General features: G+C 36.5%; 2 protein-coding genes across 5 annotated transcripts in view; one reads left to right on the top strand and one right to left on the bottom strand.

Annotated features, from left to right (window-relative positions):
- LOC147833832 (uncharacterized) overlaps window positions 1-15,670 on the bottom strand; it is an 863,518-nt gene that overhangs the window by 316,896 nt on the left and 530,952 nt on the right. The gene's annotated exons all lie outside the window — the stretch shown is intronic.
- Window positions 1-15,670, top strand: part of snx25 (sorting nexin 25) — an 84,267-nt gene that overhangs the window by 20,225 nt on the left and 48,372 nt on the right. For 3 of the 4 annotated variants that reach the window (XR_015506932.1, XM_087280908.1, NM_001163293.1), the window contains 2 exon segments: window positions 1,322-1,538; window positions 5,247-5,419. Coding sequence is in view for 2 of the 4 variants with exons in the window: in NM_001163293.1 (NP_001156765.1) it covers window positions 1,322-1,538; window positions 5,247-5,419 (390 nt within the window). In the remaining 2 variants the exon portion in view is untranslated. 4 annotated transcript variants of the gene reach the window in all.

Raw genomic sequence — 15,670 nt, 5'->3', positions numbered from 1 at the left:
CAAAACGAGGGCGCAAACGCTTTCAGGGCGTGTCAGAATCTAATTTAAGGACGGCAAAATCCGCTTTGCGCCATGGCGCATGGGCTAAAAGGGTTGAGTTTATTTTTTTTAATGAGTTATAGGTGTGTTTTGAGAATAAACCAATCAGTCTCATCTCCCATTCACTTTAAGAGGCAGTTGCGTCGCGCCATAAGCGCATTTGCTATTTACATAACGTAAAGTAAGTGTAAGTAGAAAAACTGAGCATTTCACTAGCAATAAAACAGTTAAACAGAGCATCTACTGCACGAGAATGAGAGATAAATGATTAACTTTCACTTTCGCTCTCATGAATATAGGGAAACCTTGTACGCACAGACATCAATTAGTCTATAAATAATTAATTTTGTTCGTTAAGCGCAAAGATTTGTTTCAAAACTATTTCTAAATTCAGTTCTAATTTCCAGCAAACGAATAAATGAACAATAATAACAAAATGTGCTCAAAAAACGTTATATCCAAATACACATGCTGTGCCTCATATGGTCTAAAACCTGACAGGTGGGCAAATCTAAGCTTGTTTTTAATAAAACAAATATAAATATGAATATAATAAATAATACTGCTAATAATAATAATATTATACAAGAGCAAATTGAATGAACTGAAAAAGCCTCCCGAGATGAAGAAAGTATGAAAGCAGTGGTTTTTAAATTTATGTTTTGTAATATTTTAATCCTTTATATTTATATCCTATATATATCCTTAATATTTTATCTCTTTTTCATATGTAAAGATATTTGCGTATTGCTCTACATCTTGTGTGTATTAAGCAGTGTGTTAGCGAGGCGCACTATGAGCCAGACAATAGACCGGCTTTGATCTGGTCTAAAGAACAGACTATTATAGTTTCTCAAAATACTATTATAGTTTCTTCTCAAAATACTATTATAGTTTCTTTTTTAGACCAGAACGCCTATGGGCGCACATATGAGCGCAATTGCATTTGCTATTTAAACAGCGCGGCGCAACACCTCAAAACGACTCTTGCGCCGAGCTGAAAGTAGCAAATAACAGTTGCGTTGCGCCTTACGCCACATTGCGCCAGGTGTATGATAGGGCCCTTAGACTGTCAAAGTGCTAACCTAATTTTTCCACTTTGAGAATTAATAAAAAATGTTACTTCGCACATAAATGGTGCCGTTTTGTTTTAGAAATCCACCAGTTTGTGCCATTTACTGGTCTGATTAATAAAAATGCCTAAAACTCTGTGCGTGCGTGCGTGCGTGTATAAGTAAATCTGTGTTGATCAGTAAGAATGTCCTTCTTTCTTCCTCTGCAGTTTTTGACTACAGCTATCGGGACTATATTCTGTCATGGTACGTCCCCTTGAGTCGAGATGAGGGCCAGCTGTACCAGATGCTGTCGGAGGACTTCTGGGAAATGATCAAACAGGTGCGAATGCGTCTGTCTGAGGTGGACGTGGTCAACCTCGTCTGTAACGACATGGTCAAAACCCTCCACCAGCACTTCTGTGACCTCAAAGCTGCTAACACAAGGTGAGACGCACCACGTTTTAGTGCTCGTAATGGAGACAGAAAGAACTTAAACTTTTTTTTTTTTTTACTTTGAAACAACTTAAATTCTAGTACTGATATTAAAACCACTAGAAACCGGAGCACCCAGAGGAAACCCACACCAACACGGGGAGAACATGCAAACTCCACACTGAAATGCCTACTGGCTCAGCCGGGACTTAAACCAGCGACCTTCTTGCTGTAAGGCGACAGTGCTAAAGACTGAACTGAACAGAATGAACACTGGAAATACTGACGACTCATTTCATGGAGCTCAGAATCACTTTTTTTTGTCACGATTTTGATCTTTGGACTTTGCAGACCTTTTATGATGACAAACAGCATGCAGCAAGATAGTATCCCAAAAAGCACAAAGGGGTCATTTCCAGCATGTTGTCATTTTCAAAACGGCTAAATGTCCTTTGCTGTACTGACCAGTACTTTATCATTCTCACACCACATCAAAGCAAAAAAAAAAAAAATATGTCAGGCATAATAGCTGATGCTCTCTGTGTTGTTCTGAGTTTATGGACTGTGCCACTGGCTCTACGCCCAGAGACAAAGCATTAAGAGATGCATCATCTCTGTATCATCTTTAGCTCAATGGCAGCCATTAGAAGAACATCTAGAGCTTTTAGAGAGCTGTGATTAGATTGATTAGGAAAGGGCAATGGCCTTGCCATCTCATGAATAATATTGTTTCAAATATTATTTAGACCTCCTTTTTTTAAAAAATATTTTAGGAGTGCTGTAATGTTCCATTAAAATAAAAATAACAACCATAAATGAAAATTCTGTCATTAATTACTCACCCTCATGTCATTTCAATTCCCTGCGACTTTGTTCATATTCAAACTAAATTTTAAAACATTTGAGGTTAATCTCAAAATCTCCCTCATCCTTCGTAGACAGCAAGGGTCTTGAAACATTTCAGAAAGTCTAGAAAAGAAAACGAAAACATTGTCAAAGCATTCCGTGTGACTTCAGTGGTTCAAGTGTAATCATACGAAGCTCTGAGGACACTTTTGAAGAAAAAACTCTTCGGAACTCATGAAACAAAATCCACTTTTCCACTATCAGTGCAGGTTCTGTTTGCTTAATCATCCCATTCCATGTCGATCCAGTCCAGTCGTCAGCAAGGGAACATTTTAATTTTCCACTGTGGTGCTGATAATGGAAATCTTGGAATGTGGTACAAATGCGCTCGTCATTGCTTTGATGACATAAATGTAATAATGTAAGCAGCAAGATGGATGACTATCAGATATTTCTGTTTTTGGTCTCCTGATATTTGCTTCATTGAAAAACAACAACAACAACAAATAATAATAACAATAATAATAATAACAATAATAATTATAACAACAATAATAATAATAATAATAATAATAATAATAAATCATAATAACAACAACAATAATAATAATAATACTAAAAATAATAACAATAATAATAATAATAATAATAATAATAATAATAATAATAATAATAAATCATAACAACAACAACAATAATAATAATAATAACCATAATAATAATAATAATAATAATAATAATAATAATAAAAAATAAATAAATAATAATAATAATAATAATAATAATAATAATAATAATAATAATAATAATAATAAATCATAACAACAACAACAATAATAATAATAATAACCATAATAATAATAATAATAATAATAATAATAATAATAAAAAATAAATAAATAATAATAATAATAATAATAATAATAATAATAATAATAATAATAATAATAATTTGTGTGATTCTGCATAGCAAGTTTTGGAGGCCCTGCCAACCAGGCAACAGTGTGATGCCATTTGCACACATGCTCCACCACTCCAGCATGATTCAGCATGGTTGTCTAACCGGGCTTAGATTTTGGGTTGAGAATAGTTTAGAAACATGCCTTGCTTTTCCAGGCTGATGTAAAAAGCAAAAAAACTCTTTTTCAACGCAAACAAATTCAGTGGGATCAAGGGCCTTAGTTTTTTGGTGAAATATTGTTTTTAAGAGTCACAAGGAATGCAAAGTTTTGCATGTGGTTTGTTTGTCTGGATTTTCAGAGCGATTTACATAATTATTTATCAACTTACTTTTAGCTGATTTACCTCGTTTCAGCCAGAAAAGCACAAGATTGTGAAACCTTTGTGCACTCTGCACGTGTATCCAATCTGCAAGTGTTCTGATCATAAGGTCATGGATTCGCTAATTTCTGATTTTGTTTTGGTAGAAAGCTTGCTGATTGCTTTAGAAACACACTCATACACTCATTCATTTGCACACATGTACATACACAAGCGCAGTCTTTACATTATTGTTTCTTAGTTTGATTGATCATGATGTCTTCTGACGACTTTAAAATGCCAGCCTGTAATTCAACTCTTTAGTTTTACTCAAAACATCAGTCACACACTTGCATACTTGGATTTCTGTGTGTATGGATGCAGTAATGAGCATCTCTGCCTGTCGTTTCTTCATCTCTCTCTCTCTCTCTCACTCTGTGTGATCATTAGCTGAGTGCACAGACATCTTCTCTTCCTCCACTCATCTCTCCTCTCCCACCCGATCTGTTTATCTGTCTCTGTCCATTTATGAATTATTTGACACTTTTCACCTTTTGAACTGAGATCAGTCTTGCTCTTTGTCAGTTTTCAATGATGCTTTGCAAGAAGAAAACTGTGATAATCCTATATAGATAAAAACACACAGCAACATACATTTAATTTAATTTTTACATTTAATTAAATTTAATAGATTTTTTAAATTTAATTTAGTTTTAGTAAAATTTTATTTGGTTTAATTTTTTTAAATTAAAGTAAATTTAATTTAGTATAATTTAATAAAAATAAAATAATTATTTTTATTTAATTGTATTATTTTTTATTTATTTATTTATTTATTTATTTTTTATTTCATTGCTTGGCCAAATTTTATGAAATACAATTTTTGTGGAAAAAAATAGAAAAGTAAACATGTAATGTAAAGGAAACGTACAACAAAATAGCATATTGAAAAAAAAAAAAACAGTGACCTGATAATCCTATCTTGATAAAAAAAAAAACACAAATTAACACATATTTAATTTAATTTAATATTTTTAATTTAATTTTATTTTATTAACTTTATTTTATTTAAAATTTTATTTAATGATTTAATTAAATTTAAGTTTTAATTTATTTTTATTTTATTTTATTGCTTGGCTAAATTCTATGAAAAAAAAACAATGTGAAAATATAATGTAAAGGAAACACATAAAACATTAGTAAAAAATAAAACAATAAAATATATCTAGATAATAATTTATATATTTTTCCATGTTCATTTTCATATATTTGTTTTTTCCTTTGACCAAATTTAATAAATTAAAAATTGTGAAAATAACACAGAAAAGATCAAATGAAATATAACATAAAAATATAAAACAATAGTAAGAAATAAAACAAAAAGAAATTTGTGTGACATGATAATTTCTATATCTTTCCATTTTAATTTTCATATCAGTTTATTGAATTGACTTACTTTGCACATTGCCAAATAAAGGTTTATAAAGAAAAGTACAGAACAGAGAAGTAAGCTATCATATAACGTAACATGAAGAGGTGTAATAAAGATAGATAAACAAACAAAGCTGTCATATAAGGTAACCTATTTTTCTTTTTCATTCTGTCTCTCTCCAGGCTGGAGGAAGTTCCCCGGCCATTTCCGTTGCATCCATGTCTGCAGAGTCCAGATGAGGAACTGCGTTTCCTGCGCTGTTGTGCTCGTCTGCTCCTGCTGCGTCTGCTGCCCGTGCGGGATGCTCGCTCTCGCAGTCTACGCCTCCTCCTGGTGGAGGTCGTCACTACTAAAGGTGACCTGGATCTTCCTACAGCTTACAGTACACTCAGAACATCACATACAGTTGAAGTCTGAATTATTAGCGCCCTCCTTTATTTCTGCTTTACGAAAGGAAGAGTTTTTCAACTAATTTCTAAGTGTAACAACTTATTTCTGATGACTGTTTTCTTTTATCTTTGCCATAATTACAGTACATAATATTTGACTAGATATTTTTCAAGACATTAGTGTTCAGCTTAATATGACATTTAAAAGCTTAACTAGGTTAAGTGGGCAAGTCAGGGTAATTAGGCCGATTTCCGCTACGTGGAGCGTCACACCAAATTTGATCCCGCCACAGCTACATTAGAGCTTTTCATTCAAAACATTTGTCGTGGTTTTTTTTTAAATAGTGGGTGATAATCGCACCAAAACGTAATAAAAGGTAAGTGAATTATAACAACGCGAGCTTTTCTGTAACCGTAGTAGTGCTGTGCATAATTTGTTTAACCCTTTAAGATTATGTGCTGGCTGACTGACAGGTGCTTGATGCGGGAGGCCAGCAAACAAGACGTATAGCCGTCTCACTTTACTTTAGGACACATTATTGCTGCTCTGTAGGTCTATTGGAGACATTCATAAATATTCCTAGCAAATCTAATAAATGTCGAAGACATACTTGTTACATAAATGCACTAAATCACACTTCAGCAGCGTTTATTTGAGTGCGCACAAGAAGATCTGCGCTTGAGCAGGGTATATTTGAGGGGGCATGCGATAAGTTTTGTGCACGAGCAGTGGAAATTGGTGCGCAAGTAAAGAGATGCGCATGTATGTAGGCTATTACATAAATGCGATCTCGAGTTGTAATACTGCGCTCACGAGTCACGACAGAAATAACGAACACAGATAAAAAGGCCTGCCGCCACAGCTGGAAAAAATCCTAGAGGAAACACTGAAAGTCATTGTGTAATGACGGTTTGTTCTGTAGGCAAACCAAAAAATATAGCTTATGAGGCCTAATAATTTTGACCTTAAACGGTCTTTAAAAAATTAAAAGCTGCTTTTCTTCTAGCTGAAATAAATCAAATAATAAGAAATAATATTATAGGAAATACTGTGAAAGATTCCTCGCTCTGTTAAACATCATTTGGGAAATATTTAAAAAATAATAAAACATTCACCGGAGGGCGAATCATTTTGACTTCGTACATAATAAATGAAAAACATCACATACAAAATACATGTTATAAACATCACATACATAATACATGTTAAACATCACATAAATGCAAGGCTGTTGGGCAGAGATGACCAAAGTACACACATCTTTTACTCAAGTAAAAGTATAGATACTCATGTTTAATATGAAAGTTGAAGTACTGATTACACTTTTGTACTCAAGTAAAAGTAAAGAAGTACGGCCTGAAATATTTACTTACGTAAAAGTATTCATTACTATACCTATTTTAGTTTCACGGTTATAACTACACTGCACATTTTGTATCTATACAAAATTAACTTTCTGGTGGTCAGTTCTTTAGATGGTTTAAAGTATCTCACACGGTACTTTCACGGTTTATGTCTTAAATAATAATATTAAAAACAAAAATAGAGACATAAAAATCCTATAAATAAACATTTGACCTCCCCGATAACTGTTCACACCATTACAAATGCATGATCACAGCCAGCATATTAGACTCTTATGTATTTTAATAGATGCCTATATTTGCAAATAAAAGTTAACGAGTGTTAACGAGGTACTAACGAGGGTGCTAAACAAGCTGTCTGTATAAACACACACACAGACAAACAGCACCAAGCAAGCGACAGCGACACACTGCATCTCTCTCTCATTCACACACATACACACACACAAACATAGACAGCGCCAAACAAGCGACACACAGCATCCTGCTCTCTCTCATTCACACACATAAACAAACACGCACGCATGTGCTTGCTCGCTCGGGAGTGATATTGTTAGACCGCCCGCTCCCGTTCAAATTACACCAGAGTGTAATTTGCGCATTATTCTGAGTTTTTGTTCCTCTATCCAGAAGTAACAGCCGAAAGGAGAGGAAAAGTCTTTGTCAGCAGGTCAAATGGACCACAGAGAGAGGGAGAGAGATATGGAGTTTACTTTAATTCTCTCAATCGCAGAGAAATAGGGGCTTCTGCTGTAAGTGTCAGTGAAATACTGCAGCAGACACACACGCAGTGAAATTGTTCACAGTTTCTGCGTTTTTAAAGGGCCATGAAATCCCCCTGTTTCAGCTGGGTGTTTTCACACCTCTAGTTCGGAAAAAGTCAGGAAAGTGGGTGTGTCTAGCTCTGTTTAGGTGGGAGTGTCGGGGAGGGAAAAGGGGAAGGATTTGAATAAAAATGGGAGTGTCGGTTTGGCACGCGCTGATTTTCACAGAGGCAAAACAAACACACACACAGGGGAGAAAGACAGTGACTGTGTTTAATGACAGTGGAATGTTTGACACCGCATGTCTTATAAAAGAAAAAAAAATTCTCAGTAACTCAGATGCACTTGGTAGGTCAGAAAGCCGCGTGTGTGTAGACTATCCTTTCACAAAATGCGGCGAAAATTAAACCAGACGATCGGTAATAGTTTGCTTGCAGTGTTTACATGTTTACACTCGAAGAGAAGCATTTAGAGCAAATCTTTCAGTTGACAATATTGTAGAGATATTAATGTAAACTAAGTAACTTAGAAATCATTGTGACTAAGGTCTGTCTTTAAACACTGAAAGAGTACTGCTGACCATACAAACTATAACTTTGCCATCTGAATGAACAAAGGGCGCTGATTGCTTACACTTACCAAATCTGTAGAGACAGGACAATCAACACCAACTGCAGCCGCATCTTTTTAAAAAGGAGACGAGTAGCAAATCCGGATTTCACTATTTCCAGATGTGAAAAGCTCTTTAGTAAAAAATGTTCCGTACAAACGTATTTCTGACGCGTGTCGCGTGCACTGATCCACACGTGAGTCCAGCTGCGCTCTCATAGCTGGAAAATGAAGACAAAACCTTCATTGCAGCACATTATAAAAGTAACACTGGCAACCCATATCTCCAAACATTTCTTATTCTTCTACCACTTTTTTTTAGCAACACAAGGAGTCGTCTCCCTGCCGTCTGAACACTGTTTCAGGTACAAACAGTCTTCGAAGCTAGCATGCATATTAATGAAGTTGCACTGCATACACAATAGAGCGCGCTGATTGGTTTGAACAAAGCCTTGCTCATAAATTAATGCAGCACACTCATTAGCCCCTTTCACTCATACAGACCTTTCCGGAAAATTACCGGCAATTTTCCAGAAAGGTTGTATGTGTGAACAGGTCCTTTTTGAAAATACCGGTAAATTCGTTCTGGCTATTTTCCGGAAAGAGAAGTTGTAACATTACCGGTAATTTGCCGGAATGCTGCGCTGTGTGAATGCAGAAGGAAGATTGCCGGAAAGAGCTCGTCCACGTCTAGAACATGCTGACGTGAGACGTCTGCTTTAGCCAATCAGAACAGTCAGACGCGTTTACGTCCGCGCGGTTTATGAGAATAAAAGCCTTTGAATATTTTCCCAGACGCATTTAGCGGCTAGAAGTTAGTCAGATAACGTTTCTATGTTCATCTTAATGCCAACTGTGTAAATAATAATCGATAAGATGCTTATGATAAGCCGTTGTTTGTTTACCTTCAAGCTTTGCGTGTGCCTGTGAAACAGCCTGTGAGCGCCAGCATACGCACGTATTATGAACATCTCGACATGTGAAAGTGATCCTCCATATGTTTCCATCAAAGTTGTTCACAATACTGATCATCCACAGAGTTTGTAATGTAGTCAAATGTTTACAAATACAAGCGCAGCCGTCTAAGGCTCATTTGTGGTGAATGATGTCAGAATTTACCGGTATTTTGGAATGGAAAAAAAATTCCAGAAAAATTCCGTAACGTCCTCGCCCGTGTGAACAGCGCTTTTTTGAATATACCGGTAAAGCTGTTCCGGAAATTTTCCGGTTATTTATCGGTATTACTGTGTGAAAGGGGCTATTGATGTAATAGGGTACTCCCAGGTACAGACATCCAGTCTACACACTGGAATACACGCTAAAATCTCATAGCCGTGACGCAGCTTCAAAAATTTGTTTCAAACTGGAAGTACGAATTTGCTCGAAATAACGCAAAAACCATCAATTTTTACTTTTTAGTGAGATATATGTGTCTTAATGGTGTTTTTAGCAGTGTGGGACACATATACGACTGTCAACAGCTCGAAAAATGTGCTTTGGTGTTTCGTGACCCTTTAAGTAGTTGTAAGTTTTCAACTACTTTAAGTAGGCGTGCTCGCCTCCCTTGCCATATTAAGCTACGGCGACATAAGTGCATATAAGATAAATGACATCAGTACACAATAACCGGTTATGATTATTACTGAACCAATGCCGTGCCATTATGTCCATCAGTTTCACTTTTGTTACACCCCTGTTAGTCATTAGTTTCCATCATATTATGTGTATTCATATCCCTGTGTTTAGTCAGTCCATTGTTTAGTATTCTTAGTTGTGCATTGTCGTCACCCCATGTTGTTCCTGAGTCTCCTGTGTTTCCTATGTCCTTCATGTGAGTGTTAATCAATAAATCTACGTGTTTTGATAACTCCTGCGATCCTTTGCCTTCCTGAGATAGCTCAGGTGTGACAGCTATCCCTTTAAGAAACGAACAGAACCGTGTTATTATCTTTAGCTTTTAATGTTCGATAGAAGTATGAAACGACATCAATGCCTTTTGCAAACTGCGCTGTTGGGAATAGTTTTCCACACACAGATTAGCTGTTGTGTCATAACTCTCCCCTGACGTGGTGTAATGACGAAGATATTTCCGTAATGCGGCTGAAAAGCAGTACAAGACTTTGATAAGTAGAAATCATTTGCCTTCATGAATCAAAACAAAACGCAGAGCTTTACTGCTCATGTTCTGCGCACTGATAAATCCCCGTCTGTCTGAACAAAGCCTCCTTTCACCGACACTATCACAACTTGAGAATTAGATTTTGGGCAAAATCTTGTTTTTGGCTGGAGATACGAATTTTCAAACGACGGCTGTCTGTTGGAGCTGATTGTCTGTTCAGTGTTCTTACAATGCGCCTTTTGTGTAAGGGCTCATCAGACATGAACTACAGATTTTGACCAGAAAATTGATTCCAGGATTTTTTTTTTTTGATGAGCAGCAGATGTGTGATTGTAATTGTCTGTGATTTGCCATGAAATTACTAATTACATCTATTATTGGAGACAGACAGTCAGACAGACAGATAGACAGATGTGCTGCTGGAGAGAGAAAGGGGCTGTGATGACTGCAGGTACTTCATGTGCAGAGATGAGCGGATATTAAACACACACACACACACACACACACACACACACACACACACACACACACACCCTTACTCATGATTCAGTAATGTCCTTTACAAAAACACCTACTAACACTAAAAGCTGTAAGGATTAAAGTTGCCCTGCTACCACTGACTTTATCTTTTAATAAATGTCACAATGGGGTGACATGGTGGTTCAATGGTAAGCACTTGCCTCGCAGCAAGAAGGTCACTGGTTCGTGTCCCAGCTGAGTCAGTTGGCATTTCCGTGTGGAGTTTGCATGTTCTCCCTGTGATCGAATTGGTTTTCTCCGGTTTCCCTCACAGTCCAAACACATGCGCTATAGGTGAATTGAATAAGCTAAATTAACCTTAGTGTATGTGTGTGAATGAGTGTGTGTGAGGGTGTTTCCCAGTGCTGGGTTGCAGCTGGAGCCCTTCCTCTGCATAAAACATATGCTGGATAAGTTGGCGGTTCATTCAGCTGTGGTGACCCCTGATGAATAAAGGCACTAGGCCGAATGGAAATGAATGAATGAATAAATTAATGGGATAGTTAACCCCCAATAATTAATTGTTACCATTTACTCCCCTTTTACTTGTCCAAAGCAGATTTGATTGTAATTTTTCTGTTGAATGATCATTAATAAAGACATTTTGACTTGCTGGTTGATGGTATCCATTGACTTCCATTGTAATCCTTATCTTACTATTAAAGTTACTAGATACCACTGGGTACCAGCGTGTCCAAATTCTTCTTGTGTAGAGTAAATATTGAGGTATTTTTAAATTTTTTGGGTGGATTATTCCTTTAAATAAGTTGTTTGTGGCTTAAATGCAAGTCTAAAGTTTTACTTAATTTGAATACTTGGGATTTTAAATATGCAAATTAGACCTGTCTCCACTGAATCACACTGATCTACTTTCACTTACTCAAGTGAAGTAGTCACTGCTTAATGGTTAGTTGATTAATCCAGCAATATACAGTTGAAGTCAGAATTATTAGCCCCCCCTTTTAATTTTTTTTCTTTCTAAATGCTCATTGGCGGCATTTAACACAAAATAAAGCACATAATCTGTACCTGAGGTGATCATTGTCATAGTAGTTTATGCTGTCTTTTTGTCGCGATGTTGTGGAAATCGAAAATAGAATTCGAAAATTGAAATTTTGCAGAACAAAAATTCGTACATAAAACTTTGGCTTTTATTGCATGTAGTTGATCTTGAATGCATCATTTGTTGCTTTAGATAAAATGTCTGTCAATAATCAAATGGTAAAAAAAACAGCAAGTAATCTTCGTAAAACAAATGCTACTTTGCACATCAATGTTCATCAACTACAGTATGAGGTTTAATATGTATTAATTATATTATAAACCTTACAATTTCGTTGGAGTGCAGTGAGTGCACTATTCTGTGCTTCTGATTGGCTGTATATAAATTTCTGTCGTTTTTCGTCTAGTGCAAACAGAAACATTTCTTAACACTGCAAATCTAGTCACATGGCATGTTGTTAAGACATGATGTTACAATGTCACCTGCTCACCTGATGTTTATTCTCGTAATATTTATATTATTTGCTAATTAATAACCACCTCATGTGGAACTCTGAATCTGCGTCTCATTTCAGAGTCTGCTACTAAATGAAAGTGCATGCTTTGAGCGTCTTTCTGAATGAATGAAAAATGCGGTTTTCCACCAAGGCAATATAATTACTGAAATATAATTGGCCAAACTGGCATTGGGCAGGTTAAAAGAACCAATACAAAGACAGATATTCCGGCACATAACACACATATTCAAAGCAGAATATCTGACTTTTTCAGATAAACAAGAATGTTAATTTAATATGTTTCTTAAATATCTGCAAACATATGAAGGTATGTTTATGCTTTAGAAGAGTCAAAAACTTGCATACAGCCCCTGTAATGAATATATGTATATATTATATTAGTGATAGGACAGTTAAAATAAAAAACCTTTTTGTTTTTTTTCCCGTTAGGTTTACCTAATGGTACATGTTTTTTTTTTTTATTGTATCTTGAGTGTTTATCACAAACCGTGAAACAAACTGAACTGACAATTATGTGAACTATCCCACTAATAATGTTTGCAATATCTGTATAAATGATTCATGCCTATTAAAATACCAATTTTTGTGCTGTCAGGATCAGGATGCTGCTTGTAGATGAACTTTTAACCCATTTTCCTCTGGTCTGGGTTCAAATTGAAGGAAGCGTTTGCATCTGTTGTCTCAAACTGGCAGGTTGCCACTCATTTTTAATTTTTTCGTGGCGAGACGTGATCGGCAGCTCTGTCTGGCAGTAATGAGGCACTGCCTCTTGCTCCGTATGCTGCGTCTTAGTGTTCCTCATCAGCGCTACGTCAACAAGACCCCGTGTAGCTTTTCACATCTCATTCTGATTGAGAGACTGGCAAAAGCGTGATGAGCTTTTCAGAGTAACTGCTTGATTTCGTGTGTGATGTGTTGTGTGGGTTCTCATTAGCTCTTCCATAGCTGTCTGCCATCTACATGTACTGTTTATGATTGAAAGCCTAAAACACCTTCAAGCTTTCACACCTATCCGCTTGTTAAGTGTGATGTCACGTGAAGTGGCTTCCGGGTCCAAGCACTTTATCAAACTGTATCAAATGATAATAATAAACAATTACAAAGTGATGTATTACTTTTGGAAATCACGATCGCAATATACAGGGTGAGCCATTTATATGGATACACCTTAATAAAATGGGAATGGTTGATGGTATTAACGTTCTGTTTGTGGCATATTAGTATAAGTGAGGGGGCAAACTTTTCAAGATGGGTGGTGACCATGGTGGCCATTTTGAAGTCGGCCATCTTGGATCCAACTTTTGTTTTTTTCAAAAGGAAGAGGGTCATGTGACACATCAAACTTATTGGAAATTCACAAGAAAAACAATGGTGTGCTTGGTTTTAACGTAACTTTATTCTTTCAGGAGTTATTTACAAGTTTCTGACCACTTATAAAATGTGTTCAATGTGCTGCCCATTGTGTTGGACTGTCAATGCAACCCTCTTCTCCCACTCTTCACACACTGATAGCAACACCGCAGGAGAAATGCTAGCACAGGCTTCCAGTATTTGTAGTTTCAGGTGCTGCACATCTTATATCTTCACACCATAGTGTAACGTTCCCTTGCAGAACGTATTTTGGATAAGTGTGTGCGTTCGTTTGTATGTGGGTGTGTCGTTTCATGCATGTGTTACAGGTACGAACGGCATTGGAGGATCCGCATTTCGTGCTGATGACGTTGGCCGCTGACGCTGGGTTAGCGCCACCACAATTATTATAGATGTTTTAAGGCTTTAAAACCCCTCACTACACTGTTTATACACAATCTCATGCAGGCATTAATATTTTCACACAATTTTCTCTCGTTTGAGCACTCTCAAAGCTCAAACTTTCCTAGAAAATTAAGTCAGGTATTATAGAATGAAACCAAACATCAAAACCTGTTGTCAGGCTCAAACATTTAGCGCTGTCAACAAAAGGTTCATAAATCTTTTTGACTTTTGTGTATATAATGTTGGCATCCAGTATAATGTTCTTTATCTTGCAATCACTGATTCCCAAAGCTAAAGCAGACTCCATTCTTAATGGGGTTGCACACCTGATGAGCCGCGCACAAGACAGTTGGAAGTAACACACACCAGAACCACATGGTCTCATGTTATTTGAAATTAAATTATTCAAATGGCGCTCCATGGCACGGCAGAAATATGAACAGTGGCATGAGTCATAGCAGGGTGTCACAGATGGTCACTTATTTGCATCGCCCTGTTATAAACTTATGTTTACAATTCTAAAATGCATGGCACTGTGTGTTGTGGCGCATCCAGTGTGCAACCCCCTTTATGATGGTCTTGCTGCGGACAGTCACAACCCTTTTTGCATCCCTGTTGGAACTCGCACTGCTAGCGATCGAAGATTTATGTTAATTTGGCAAGCTGAACGCACTCTGAACTGTACAGGAGACACGGAGGAGATTTATTGACAATGGTCTACAGCCAATCAGGACGCTGAATGGGCTGTAAAAAAAAAAGCAATCTGCAAGGCTGTGAAAGGTGAATCTTGTTATAGCGAGAGACCACTGTATATACAATAATATGCACATTTTATATACGTTCTTGAATATTATTAATTTGTTGTTGTGTGATTGTGTTCATGCAGTGGTTTTACCTTAATTGAGATCTTTAAACCAGTTAAACTCTGCGTCCGTGACCTCATCGACTTTCGCTTTAAGATTTAAAGGGCTAGCGTTGCACCAGACCCCCGTTAGTGGTTTCGTTTGAAAGTGTAGAATCTATATTTTATGCACAGATGCATCACTTTGGTTTTTATTCTACTGTACAAAAGTTATTTACACTTAAATACTCAGTATTTTGGATACCCGAGCTGGGTATTTTACATTGATTCATTTACATATTTTTCATGACACGTGTACAAGTTATAGCTCAAATGAAAGCTCCTGCCGGTGCTCATACAGTTCTAGCATTCTTTTTACTGAATTATATTCACATATCAAACAGTTGCCGAATGAATCGCCGTGTTTCCATGGTGCAGAAGTGAAAACAATACATTTATGATCAGTAAGCAGCCCCAGATAGCACAGACAGCTGTCATCTCTTACCTTATGCTGTGCTCTTCAGGGCCATTTCTCCTCTGTTTTTGAGGTGATGTGCATAAGTAATCCTTTTATATGTCTGACGTGGTCCAAACACAGTGAATTATGTTTGATCAAACAAAAGAATAGTGAAATATGAAAACAATGATCGCTCCCTGTGGCTTGTACAGCACCTCTCATCAGTTGGAATACAATAACTTTTGCATAGATTATGGTAGAGACATTT

Source organism: Danio rerio, chromosome 14 (genome assembly GCF_052040795.2).
Source record: "Danio rerio strain M-AB ecotype USA chromosome 14, GRCz13ab, whole genome shotgun sequence".
NCBI classification, from domain to species: domain Eukaryota; kingdom Metazoa; phylum Chordata; class Actinopteri; order Cypriniformes; family Danionidae; genus Danio; species Danio rerio.
Note: the sequence above shows the minus strand (reverse complement) of the source record. Positions and strands in the feature narration are given on the sequence as shown.